The sequence below is a fragment of the Bufo gargarizans genome, chromosome 4 (assembly GCF_014858855.1).
Source record: "Bufo gargarizans isolate SCDJY-AF-19 chromosome 4, ASM1485885v1, whole genome shotgun sequence".
Taxonomy (NCBI): Eukaryota; Metazoa; Chordata; class Amphibia; order Anura; family Bufonidae; genus Bufo; species Bufo gargarizans.
In genome coordinates, this window is record NC_058083.1 from 284,785,451 (window position 1) to 284,797,902 (window position 12,452).

The following is a 12,452-nucleotide window of genomic DNA, read 5'->3' on the forward strand; positions in this document are numbered from 1 at the left end:
TGTCTCGTATCTTATCAATATCATGGCGGAGGCAGGTTAGATCCGTTTGAAGGTGATCTATTGTGGCTGTAAGTGCTGACTGGCAATTCGTAATGGCAGACATTATTTTACTTAGGTCTATCTCCACTTGGTCTGGAGCTCTTCCCTTCCCTGTCTCTTCTGTTTGGCTCATGACATCCACCATCCCTTTAGGGGTAGGGGTAGTAGCGGAAGTGCCTGTCTTGTGGCCCATGTAATTAAGGTCAGAAATATTGAGTTGCAGGGGGGTCGCACACCCCGTTTCTCTGTGTTAAACTGCAGCGGATCTCAGGGGAGTTCTCTTACCTTTCTGTCAATGTTGATTGTAGACTTTCACCAGATATAGGCGAGCAGTAACCGTCCTCTCCTCTTACTGGGGGGGGGGGGGTCCAAGATGGCAGTACCGCATGTACAGCGCAGCCCCCAGTGTTGAGTGATCAGGACAACTCAGAGGTATCTTTTCACAGCTTTTCCCCGAGGTCCCTTAGTTCAGATGCCTCCTGGGATGTAGCAGGGGCTCACAGGCTGCGTGCCTTTTCCCCCAGTTCAGAGTGAAGATCTCAGGAGACTCCTCCAGGTTCATCCTGTTGCGGGTCTAAGATGACAGAGCTCCGTGAGTATCACAGTCCCTCAGTTTTTTGGGGGATTAAGTTAATTTTCATGGCAAAGAAGGACTATGCAATTCATCTGATCACTCTTCATAACATTCTGGAGTATATGCAAATTGCTATTATAAAAACTTAAGCAGCAACTTTTCCAATTTCCAATATTTATGTAATTCTCAAAACTTTTGGCCACGACTGTACATATCATAGGGGCAGCCCCTGAGGATACCTATTGGCTTATACAGAAGGGGGTTACTAGATAGATGTCCTCTCTATAACACATGCTCAAGGTAAACCTGGTTATGCATTATAGGGTCTATAATAAAGATGCTATTCACATTTTTTTTTGTTATTTTGCACATTCCTATGTAATATGCAATGCACAAGCTGTACATTGCATTGTTTTGTGAAAGGAAAAGTCTAATAGCAAGCATCAGTGACTTCCACTGAACTAGATTGTCAAACATGTCTGAGAGGTTAACAGGATAGCTAGTAATGCTTGTCTATAGATTATTCAATGAATCCTTTGCACGGCACATTGATTATTGATGTCTTCTGTATACAATTAGCTGTTTATGGATTACCTTTATGCATTCAGGTAAATGGACTGAACTCTGTGGCTCTCCAGGTGTTGCGTCATGGCAGGATACAGTGTTTTAATAGCATAGTGGTACTTATACATTTGTAAAAAGTGAGTCACAGGTGGCAGACTACCAATTTCAATGTATAGAGGCATATCCACTGACTTGGATATTATGGCTGACAGGAAGTAACGTCTTGTGTCAAAAAAGCTAAAGGAGATGTAGCATCTGGACATTAATGGCATATCCACGGGATATGTCATAAATGTTCGGGTCTCACCTCTAGGTCACAGTCCTATATAAAGAATGGCACCCCATTGTGTGCTGCAGCGAATGGAAAGGGTGCTGCCTAGAAAGGACAACTTCTTTAATACTCGTATTGGGAAACTTTCACACTTGCGTTTGATTCCTGCAGGCAGTTCAGTTGCCTGAACTGCCTGCCTGATTAGGAAAACTGTATGCAAGCGCATGTCATTTGCAGACTGATCAGGATCCTGATCAGTCTGACAAATACATTGCAATACCGGATCTGTTTTTCCGGTGCCATCCGGTATTTATTATTTTTCAAATTTTTAAAGGTCTGAGCATACGCAGACCTGGAAACCGGATCCGTTTTACCGGAACACTTGATACCAGATCCGGCATTAATACATTTCAATGTAAGTGTTCCGGAATTTTGGCCGGAGAAAATACCGCAGCATGCTGCAGTATTTTCTCCATCCAAAAACTGTACAGTGACTGAACTGAAGACATCCTGATGCATCCTGAACGGATTGCTCTCCATTCAGAATGCATAAGGATAAAACAGATCAGTTTTTTTTCTGGTATTGAGCCCCTAGGACGGAACTCAATACTGGAAAAGTTTAACACAAGTGTGAAAGTACCCTTACAATATAAATTCAGGAGTACAATCCAATTTACATTCTTGGTTGGAAGCATGCCATAATAAATAGCAGGCTTTAGAAAGTAAAATATTTTAGAACTATGATCTATGTCATTCACCAAATTTTTAATCCTGCTAGCATCATTCCATACGCTGGACTCGTTTACAGGTGCCCATAAATATATTGTAGTCTGAAAAAGAGGCATTATCATAATGAATGCAACACAAAATGTAATATCTACACAACTGTTTCATTACAGATACTTGGAAATGTTTCCTTTACTAAAGAATGCAAACCATTATAAAAACAGTGGTATGTGATATAAAGAGCCTTTTATAATAAACCTGCAGCAAAGAGAAGTTTGGTTATGTAGCTTGTGGTGAAGTAAAGTAAAGAAAAGGTATGAACATGTAGACCAAGATATTCAAAAATACAATAACAAAAAGAAAGTTATATGAAAAAATTGGGACAAAAAACAAAGGGGCACATTTATTAGGATCGGCATTTTAGACGCCCTATAGTTGACATGGGATCGCCAAAGTTATGTAGAGACGGCCTCTACATAAGTTCAGCGCATCCAGCAAAGATTCTAAATGTAAGACAGCTTTCTAGCTGTCTTACATTTAGACCATTTTCTACACCTAAGGCTACATGCACACGGCGGTGGTCGTGCGCTTTCCGCAATTTTCAGAACGGCACGGACAGCCTTTAATATAACTGCCTATTCTTGTCCGCAAAGCGCGGAAAAGAATAGGACAGGTTATATATTTTTTTTGCGGGGCCACGGAACGGAGCAACGGATGCGGACAGCACACAGAGTGCTGTCTGCATCTTTTGCGGCCCCATTGAAGTGAATGGGTCCGCATTCAAGCCGCCAAAACTGCGGCTCAGATGCAGATCAAAACAACGGCCGTGTGCATGAGGCCTTAAACAGGTGTAGAAAATGATGAATGAGACGGCCTGTCCACTTCCCCATCACGCCCACTTTAGACCTGGCCTGAGCAGGGAAGAAGTCACAGATTCTGCCACACCATGACGTGCAACAGAAATGACCCCCAAAATGTGCAGGTGCAACTGCAGCTAGGATCACATTCTTTAATATAAGGGCAAACAAGGTCAGTTCATTGTTCCCATGGGCAACTGTGTCACAGTTTATAAGTTAGATTTTTTTTTATATGATAAAAGATGGAAGAAAAATGGTGGATTGTAGGTGGCTCATCTTTTTAAAGGGTTTGTCTGGGATTAGAAAACATGATCAGCATTTTCCCCTAGAAACAGAGCCAATCTAGTCCATGAGCTCTATCTGGTATTGCAACTCATCCCAGCTAAAGTGAGAGGGATAGACCTTCAACACCGGAAAAATCGCATGTGCAAGCAGATCATTTTTTTTTCAATCCTGGACATCCCATTTAATGTATATCTGCTTTTTAGCAGAAAATGAAAGCACAAATGACTGCATATTCCATCTAAGGGATTATATATACAGTAAATGAAAAAAATGATCATGGATATGTAGAAATTCATATTACACAAGGTTGACTAATTCTCATATTTTAATTGTAGGGCAATCAATTTTCATGACCAGACTTCATGAGTGTGCATTAGGTGTTCAACTAAGCCATCAGGTCTATAATCTCCTGAAGGGCAATGTTTATTGGCCTATTGCCTCCAACCAACAGCAACCACCAATAAACACTTGCACAAGGCATTCTGATCTACATGGTTTCAAGATTAATCTGAAGCTGCATCAAAAAATAACAAATACTTCTTTCTACACTTCAACAAAAAAAAAAAAAAAAAAATTCACCTATATGGCAGCATACCATAAATATACAGATTTGCAAAGAAATACTATAGCATTTAATAAATGATAACTGAAGATTTTGTTGTACTGTTCTTTTACATGTTTCACTTTACTGATTATAGATTGTTACCATAAACTGCTGTCATAAAAAAAAGTAGTCCATTATGTTTTCACAGGCTTAAATGGATATTACTGTTGGCTCGGATAAGTCTTGCATTCTAGGTTATTTTACAGATGATGACGTTTTCTGTCGCTCATGCTCTATTAGACCTCGAATTGTATTGTAAACAAGTACTCCACCAGCACTGAACAGCTTTATTGGAACTGAATGTTTAGTAAAGCTGGAACACACATTTAGTGCCGTTTTCAGTACTGACTTCTGTATTACCATACCAGGCCAAAGATATTTTTTTTCCCTTTAATGCTAAACCTTAACCACACACAGGAGGTCAGTGGGGATAATATTTGAGCACATTTGTTACCACAAACTAGAAGACAGGAGAGGCACATTCCCACATTGGGCATGTCTTTTTTTGGCTACAACTCAACAGAATGCCTTCAGCAGATTCTCCATTGGAGACAAAGCTCAAGTTGTTGCAGAGCAATAGCCTGCAAGGAGTTGCAAGGACAAGCTGTCTTCTTGTTCTCTGAAAAGTGGCCCCTGGCAACCCAAGGCCAGTGAAGTGATCTTGGAACATCCTGTCCATGTCAGAGGGTCTTTTTTGCTTCTGTATATCACGTGCCCTTCAGTCAGTGGGTTGGGGAATGACAGCTATGTGGAGGAAGTTGTCTGGATAGCTGAAATGTTCACTAAGCCATTGCAATGGGGTCTCCAACAAAGGTTCAATGCCGTGGATCATCACCTGATATTTCTTCTCTCCATCTAGAAACAAAGACAAGGAAATAAAGTCATAAATAGAGATATATATAATGGCTTTATGAAAACAAGACTAGATTACATCACTACACAAAATGGACTTTCATAGGGTGTCATGGACACTAACTCTGGAATCAATAAAATATAGGTTACAACTTGGATATGGAAGGGAGCTTCTTTTAGAGGAGTGCAGATAACTCAATATATCCAACTACTAAAATGTAAAGATGTTTTGGTTATATCATCTACATACAAAACTGGACAGTTACAGCTTTAATACTTAATAATAGACTGATTATGTGACGTAAACCACAAAATTCCAATTGCAAAGAAGCTAAAATACAAATGTATAACATATTAATAGGAGTGCCATACTTTCCCTACCTAAAACTTTGAAATTCTTGTTGCAAAAAATGTGCAGGACCTGGCAAATCACACAAAAACATACACTCTTACAGCTTTTGCACCACTGGATCTGTGGTACAGAATCCAAAACTACACACAGGATCTCTGCCCAAAGGGAAGAGTACACACCTTATCAAACAACCAGCGTATACTATACATGTGCAGCAACCTATGTCCGAATTACTCCCTGGCAATACGTGGTGATCTGAGCATAGCGTGAAATGTTCCGGATTGATGTTCTGTAGAGTGTGCTGTCAGGATCGTAATGAGACACAATGTGTCCCATCACAATGGATGGACATCAAATCCACTGCTGTTTGTTTGATTAGGTGTGTATTGTTTACTACAGCTGAAATGATATGTGTAGTGTTGGTTTCTCTTCATTTTGTAATACAAATCCAATAGAGGACTGATAATTAGCACTGTAGGCAGCCTGGAAATCAAGCTACTATAGGTTCACAGACAATGATTGCTGTGTAATATTCTTATGGTTTGGCTAATTTTAGGAGCAATCAATAATGAAAAAAAAAAGTGTTTGTGAGTCATTGATGACAAAGCTCTCATACATTACAAATTCGTTTTCAATTATTCATCTGACGGTCTACACAAATCCAACTCCAGGGGAGAAGAGACAATCTAAGCTGTTTGGTTAAATGGCTTGAAAACTGAAGCTGAGTCAGTCTGTCTGCCCAAACTGCATGGAATGCTTCTTCGAAGGAGACATCTCAAACACAGTATACACTAACTTCATAAATCACATTCATTATTAGGAAAAGTTACTTTTCCTGTAGCTCTGTGCAATTAAACATTCATACTAAAAACCTTAATGGACAGATCCTAGCAGTCAGCTCCCTAAAAATGTATAATGCACATTCCACCGAGCAGACAGATTGGGAACCAGAATTACTGTAGGAATCCGTCTCAGTGACTTAAAAGGCATTATCTTTATAAATCTGTTGTGGTTTTTAACCAACATCGTTGGAGAAGAGCCACTTTATTTTTACCTCTCTGCTGGGACTAAAGCAAATTACTCAGAGGAAACCTTTTGTTTTACAAAAGTCCTAACCCAGAGAAGAAGATCTCGGCACTGAAAACAAACCAGTGCTGTAACTGTTTGCTGGATGTCTTCTTGTTAGGCTATAAGCACAGGTCTGCAAATTGTGGATCCGCAAAACACGGATGGCGTCCGTGTGCTTTCCGCAATTTGTGGAACGGCACGGACAGCCTTTAATATAACTACCTATTCTTGTCCGCAAAGCGCGGACAGGAATAGGACATGTTATATATTTTTTTGCGGTCCACGTAACGGAGCAACGGAGTGCGGTCCGCATCTTTTGCGGCCCCATTGAAGTGAATCAGTCCGCATCCGAGCTGCAAAAAATGCGGCTCGGATGCAGACCAAAACAACGGACGTATGCATGGAGCCTTAAACAGAGATTCACAGTAGTAGCTTCTATTCTGATTTTTTTTAGGAAAAAAACTAAAACAACTACAGTATATGCATATAGCACAAACACTGCACTATGCTAATAAATGTATTCTATGTAGTAAAAATCTACAGATTTATACATTAGTGAATGTAAAGGCACACACACCCATAGACCAGGGGTGCATAACCTGCGGGCTGCGTGCAACCCCCAGAGCCAAGGTTTGCGGCCCCGTCCTCCTGGACAGAAACACAGCTGATCGTGAGATCAGCTGTAGAAGGCAGAAGCAGTGCATCAGCTCTTCTGCCTTCTCAGATAGATGAGGGCTATGAAGGGTGGACCCAGCTTGGGGGCAGAGGAGCGAAGAGATGCAGGGTCAGGAGACCCTGATCAGCTCTACCTGTGTACAAAGCCCCCACAGCAGGCTGGTTTCCCCTGTAACTGGGGCTCCTTTGGATGCCCCAGTTACAGTGGAAATAGTGCAAAAAAAAAAAAAAGTCTGTGTCCCCAAAGGTCTTTCAGTGACCTCTTGGGGACAAATTATGTGGAAAAATATATTAAAAAAACAAGTTAAAAAATCATTTAAAAAATATATAATCACAAATAAAAAGAAAAAAAAATAATAAAATATGATGAGCCTAAAAAATTGAAAATTATAAAAAAATATACAAATAAAAGAAAAAAAATAAATGAAAAATTGCAAAATAAAAGAGGGTTCACTGCCCCCTAAAAGTATTTTCATGATCCCTTGGGGGACACATTATGTGGCAAAAATATATTTAAAAAATAAATAAATTTAAAAATTTAAATTTAAAAATACAAATACAGAAAACAAATAAAAAGTGTAAAATAGTACAGTGTTTATTGTCCCCCCCAAGAGTCTTTTTATGACCTCTTGGGGAGATATTATGTGACAAATTTTTTTAAATAATAAGTAATAAACCAATTATAAAAAAAGAATACAATAAAATATTATTAAAATACAAATAAAATTAATAAATAAAAAGGAAAGAGTGAAAAATTTACAAAAAGTGTCAGTGTCCCCCAAAGTCTTTTTATGACCTCTTGGGTGATATTATTTGTAGCAGAAATATATTTTAAAAAAAAAAGTATTTTTCGCCCTAAAAGACGCACCAGCCCATAAGATGCACCTAGGTTTTAGAGGAGGACAATAAGGAAAAAAAATATCTTGAACCAAAAGGTGTGCTTTTGGTGGGTTTTGAACTAATAGTGGTCTGTGGATGACACTATTATGGGGGATCTGTGGATGGACTGTTATGGGGATCTGTGGATGGCACTGTTATGGGGACCTGTGGATGACACTGTTATGGGGGGGGATCTGTGGATGACACATATATAGCATCTTATGCTATATACGTGTCATCCACAGATTCCCCCCCCCCATAACAGTGTCATCCACAGATCCCCCCCATAACAGTGTCCCTGTGTAAAATGGTGAATGACCCCCAATACAGGGGGTGGGGTCGGCATCTGGTGTTGTAATGGCAGCGGGGCCCTGTGCAGTCACTGTATTTTATTACACAGGGCCCCGCTGTAGGCATGGCCGCTATTTTAAACTATAGCAATCCTCTGCAGCATAGAGAAATCCATGTAGTACGGTACTCACTTGAAACTCCTGTAGGCAGGCCAGGCAGGTGGCGGCAGCGTAACGTCATTCACTACGTCACGCGCCTGCTCCTCCCACTTTATGAATGAAGCATTACAGTTGGCGATGTATCAGTGTAAATGGCAGTATTCTCCCCATAAGACACACTGCTGCCCACTTTTGGGGGGGGGGGGGGGGGGGGAGGAGTGTGTCTTATAGGGTGAAAAATACGGTAAGTTAAAAAGATAAAAAATAATAAAATACATAAAAGGAAAAACACCCACACCAACCAAAACCGTTGCCATTATCGCCCCATTCACGTGAAACTATACATATTATGACTGACTTCAGCAGTGACACGTTGCTTGTGGCCACATCACCGCTGAAGCCAGTGATTGGCTGGAGAGGTGCATGTGACCATAGCCATGCACTGCCAAGTAAAAACAGGGCAGGGAGCAGGAAGGTATATCTGTTCGGTTTCAGGGGCCATGCTGCAAGAACTTGTTAAAAATTCATTTTTACAGGGCAATCCCTTTAGGCCAGGGGCAGGCTCGCCTGGGTCCTCTTCACGGCTGGCCATGAAAGTTTTTGGGGAAGTATTTTGTGCTCATGGGGGCAGTATTTTGTGATGGACTGTCGTATTTGGCTCTGTTGGGGTGGTATAATGTGCCACAATATGGTATTGCTGTCCCTAACTTCCATCAATTTGTACCCGACTACAAAACGGGGCCACTTTTAGTATTTTTCCAGGGCCACTTCAAGTTCCCAGTTCGCCTGTGCTTTAAGTCCTTATGACACTGCGAGATATTCAGGTCAATTACTGGTAACAAGTCTTCATAGCGATGCTCATTCATGATAACTGGCCTGTATAATTGTGCTGCACATCTCTCTGTGTAATCAGGGATGTGCTACTGATAATCAATGTAACTAAATGAAGGAAAAATGACTGTGATAGCGATAAGAGATGAGTGAATGAAATCCCACGAAGTGGAATTCGATCCGAATTTCAGGATAAATTTGATTTGCCTCAAAGCTGAATTTCCTTGTGCTTCGTGTCAGCAAATTAATTTAACCTATAATAATATAAAACAAAAAAAATGTAACTTACCTCCTGTCATGGTCTTACCTCCTCCTTGCTGTTCCCTTCGTTTGACATGTGCTGGCGGCCATCTTGGTTTCTGGGTTTTCTTGTAGCCTCCCACCCTGCGGCTCCTCCTTCCCACTGGGAGGAGCTGGATGCCCAGCTCATATATATAGGAGGTCTGTGGCTTCAGTTCCTTGCTTGGTCCTCCTGTGTTCACATGCTTCCAAGACTGCTGCTGCTTCTGGTTCCTGATCCTGGCCTCGTCTGACTACCCCGTTGGTTCCTGATTCCGGCTTCGTCTGACTACCCCGTTGGTTCCTGATTCCGGCTTCGTCTGACTACCCCGTTGGTTCCTGTTCCTGGCTTCGTCTGACTACCCTTCTGGTTCCTGACCTCTGTCTCCGCAAGACCCTGCTTCGGTTTAGCCATCCGTTCGGACTTTGCTTACGGCTTGCTCTTCAATAAAACCTTCTTATTTTCCACTTATCTCTTGTTGTACGTCTGGTTCATGGTTCCATGACATTAGGACCAAGCCATGAATTCTGACGGTACAGGGCCACCCTCGCTACCTACGCTGGTTGCCAGACTTGATCAGCAGGATCACCTGTTGGGTCGGTTCGCTGTGGCGTTGCAAACCCTGCTTGAACGCACGGCTCATTTAGCTACCGTTGCCGATGGGTCGGTTGTCGCTCCTGGGCCCGCTCCTACTGCCGCTCCGGTTGTTGCGCCAGAGTCTACCCTGACACCTGTTGCTGCGCCTGTGGTGTTTCAGGGTATGACCGGTTCTGCCCCCCTTCCACAGCGCTTTGGGGGAGAGCCAACTCAGTGCCGAGGTTTCCTTAACCAGGTGGGCATTTACTTCGAGTTGCTGCCACATGCCTTTCCTACTGAGAGATCAAGGGTGGGCTTCTTGATCTCGCTGCTCTCGGACAAGGCCTTGGCCTGGGCCAGCCCTTTATGGGAGAACAACAATCCGGTGGTTGCCGAGTTTTCCGGTTTTGTGGCTTCTCTTCGGAAGGTATTCGATGTGCCGGCTCGTGCTGCCTCTGCTGCGAAGCTCCTTATGTCCATCAGACAGGGTTCACGATCCGTAGCTGAATACGCCATTGAGTTTCGTACCCTGGCAGCAGAGGTGGGCTGGAATAATGAGGCTCTGGTCGCTGCTTTCTCTCATGGTCTCTCGGATGCCTTGAAGGATGAGGTTGCAGCTAAGGACCTACCAGTGGAGCTCGAGTCTCTTATTTCTTTCCTGATTTTGATTGACACCAGACTCAGGGAGAGACCTTCCTTTAAGGAGAGCCTGCGGAGGTCTCCTAACAGATTGGCGCCTACGTTTGCTGTCCCACCCGTGCCTCCCTCTCCTCCCACGCCTCCTGGGGATGACTTGTCTGGGGGTGAACCCATGCAGCGGGGGTTTGCTCGCCTGTCTGAGGGGGAGAGGGTACTCCGGAGACGCGAGGGCCGATGCATGTACTGTGGTCTCAGTGGGCATTTTCGGTTGGCATGTCCGAACCGTCCGGGAGAACGCTCGCACCTGAGGTCCTGTCGGGGGCAGATCTTGGGTGGAGTCTCCTCGTCCCCGGTTTCCCGTGTTGACAAACCACTGATCACGGTTGTCCTCTCCTGGGTCGGGGGCTCGGTGACGACCCAGGCGTTGGTGGACTCTGGTGCTGGTGGTTTGTTCATTGATAGAGTGTTCGTTGCCGCCAATTCCATTCCTCTGCAGCCTCGAGGTTCCCCACTGGCTCTTGAGGCGATAGACGGCAGACCCCTTCTGCCGCCACACGTGACTCATGAGACCCTTCCAGTGGGGATAGCCATTGGTGCCGTTCACAGAGAGTCGGTCTGTCTCCAGGTTATTTCGTCTCCACACTACTCGGTGGTCTTGGGGTACCCCTGGCTCCAGAAGCATAATCCGACTTTCGATTGGAGATCGGTCGAGATCCTCTCGTGGTCACCGCAGTGTGGGGCTAGTTGCATCCATGGGCCTGTCAAGTTGCTGTGTACTTCCTCGGACTCTCTGTTGCCTCCTGAATACGAAGAGTACCGGGATGTATTCGATAAGGTGTGCGCGGTTGCCCTACCTCCGCACCGCCCATACGATTGTGCCATAGAGTTACAATCCGGTGCCGTTCCTCCTCGTGGCAAAGTCTATCCACTGTCGGTAGCGGAGAATGAGGCCATGGAGGAGTACGTGAGGGAGGCGCTTTCACGCGGACACATTCGCAAATCCTCGTCCCCGGCAGGGGCTGGATTTTTCTTTGTGAAAAAGAAGGGCGGCGAGTTGAGGCCTTGCATCGATTACAGGGGTCTCAATCGCATCACGATCAAGAACGCTTACCCGATACCCTTGATTTCCGAGCTGTTCGATCGCCTCAAAGGGGCCACGGTCTTTACCAAACTCGACCTGAGGGCGGCATATAACCTGGTAAGGATCAAGGCGGGCGATGAGTGGAAGACCGCGTTTAACACCAGGACCGGTCATTATGAATCCTTGGTTATGCCCTTTGGGTTGTGCAATGCGCCCGCAGTCTTCCAGGAATTCATCAACGATGTTTTCCGTGACCTGTTGCAGCAGTGTGTGGTGGTCTATTTGGATGATATCTTGGTATATTCTGCATCCATGGAGGCCCACATTCTGGATGTCAGACGAGTGTTGCAACGCTTACGAGAGAACAAGCTGTTCGGTAAGCTTGAGAAATGCGAATTTCACCGATCCCAGGTAACCTTCTTAGGTTACATCATTTCCGCTGAGGGGTTCTCCATGGATCCTGAGAAGGTTTCGGCTGTCTTACAGTGGCCCCAGCCCAGTGGGCTTCGTGCCCTGCAGCGCTTTTTGGGCTTCGCCAATTATTATCGGAAGTTCATCAGGGACTTTTCCATGCTAGCCAAGCCTCTCACGGATCTGACCAGGAAGGGCAGTAATCCTCAGGTCTGGCCGCTCGAGGCCATCCGAGCTTTTGAGGCTCTAAAGTCCGCCTTTGTGTCGGCTCCGATTCTGTCGCATCCCAACCCTGGGTTGCCTTTTGTCCTCGAGGTGGACGCGTCTGAGACGGGAGTAGGCGCCCTCCTGTCTCAGCGTAGAACACCAGAGGGTCCTCTGCTTCCTTGTGGGTTTTACTCCCGGAAACTGTCTTCCGCGGAGTGCAACTATTTGATTG

General features: G+C 44.2%; 1 protein-coding gene across 3 annotated transcripts in view; it reads right to left on the reverse strand.

Moving 5' to 3' along the window:
- Nucleotides 1–2,927: 2,927 nt before the first annotated feature.
- Nucleotides 2,928–12,452, reverse strand: part of ATG5 (autophagy related 5) — a 152,293-nt gene continuing 142,768 nt past the window's right edge. For all 3 annotated transcript variants that reach the window (XM_044289697.1, XM_044289695.1, XM_044289696.1), the window contains exon 8: nucleotides 2,928–4,775. In XM_044289697.1, the coding sequence (XP_044145632.1) occupies nucleotides 4,639–4,775 (137 nt within the window). In that variant the 3' untranslated portion in view covers nucleotides 2,928–4,638. The remainder of the gene's footprint in view (nucleotides 4,776–12,452) is intronic.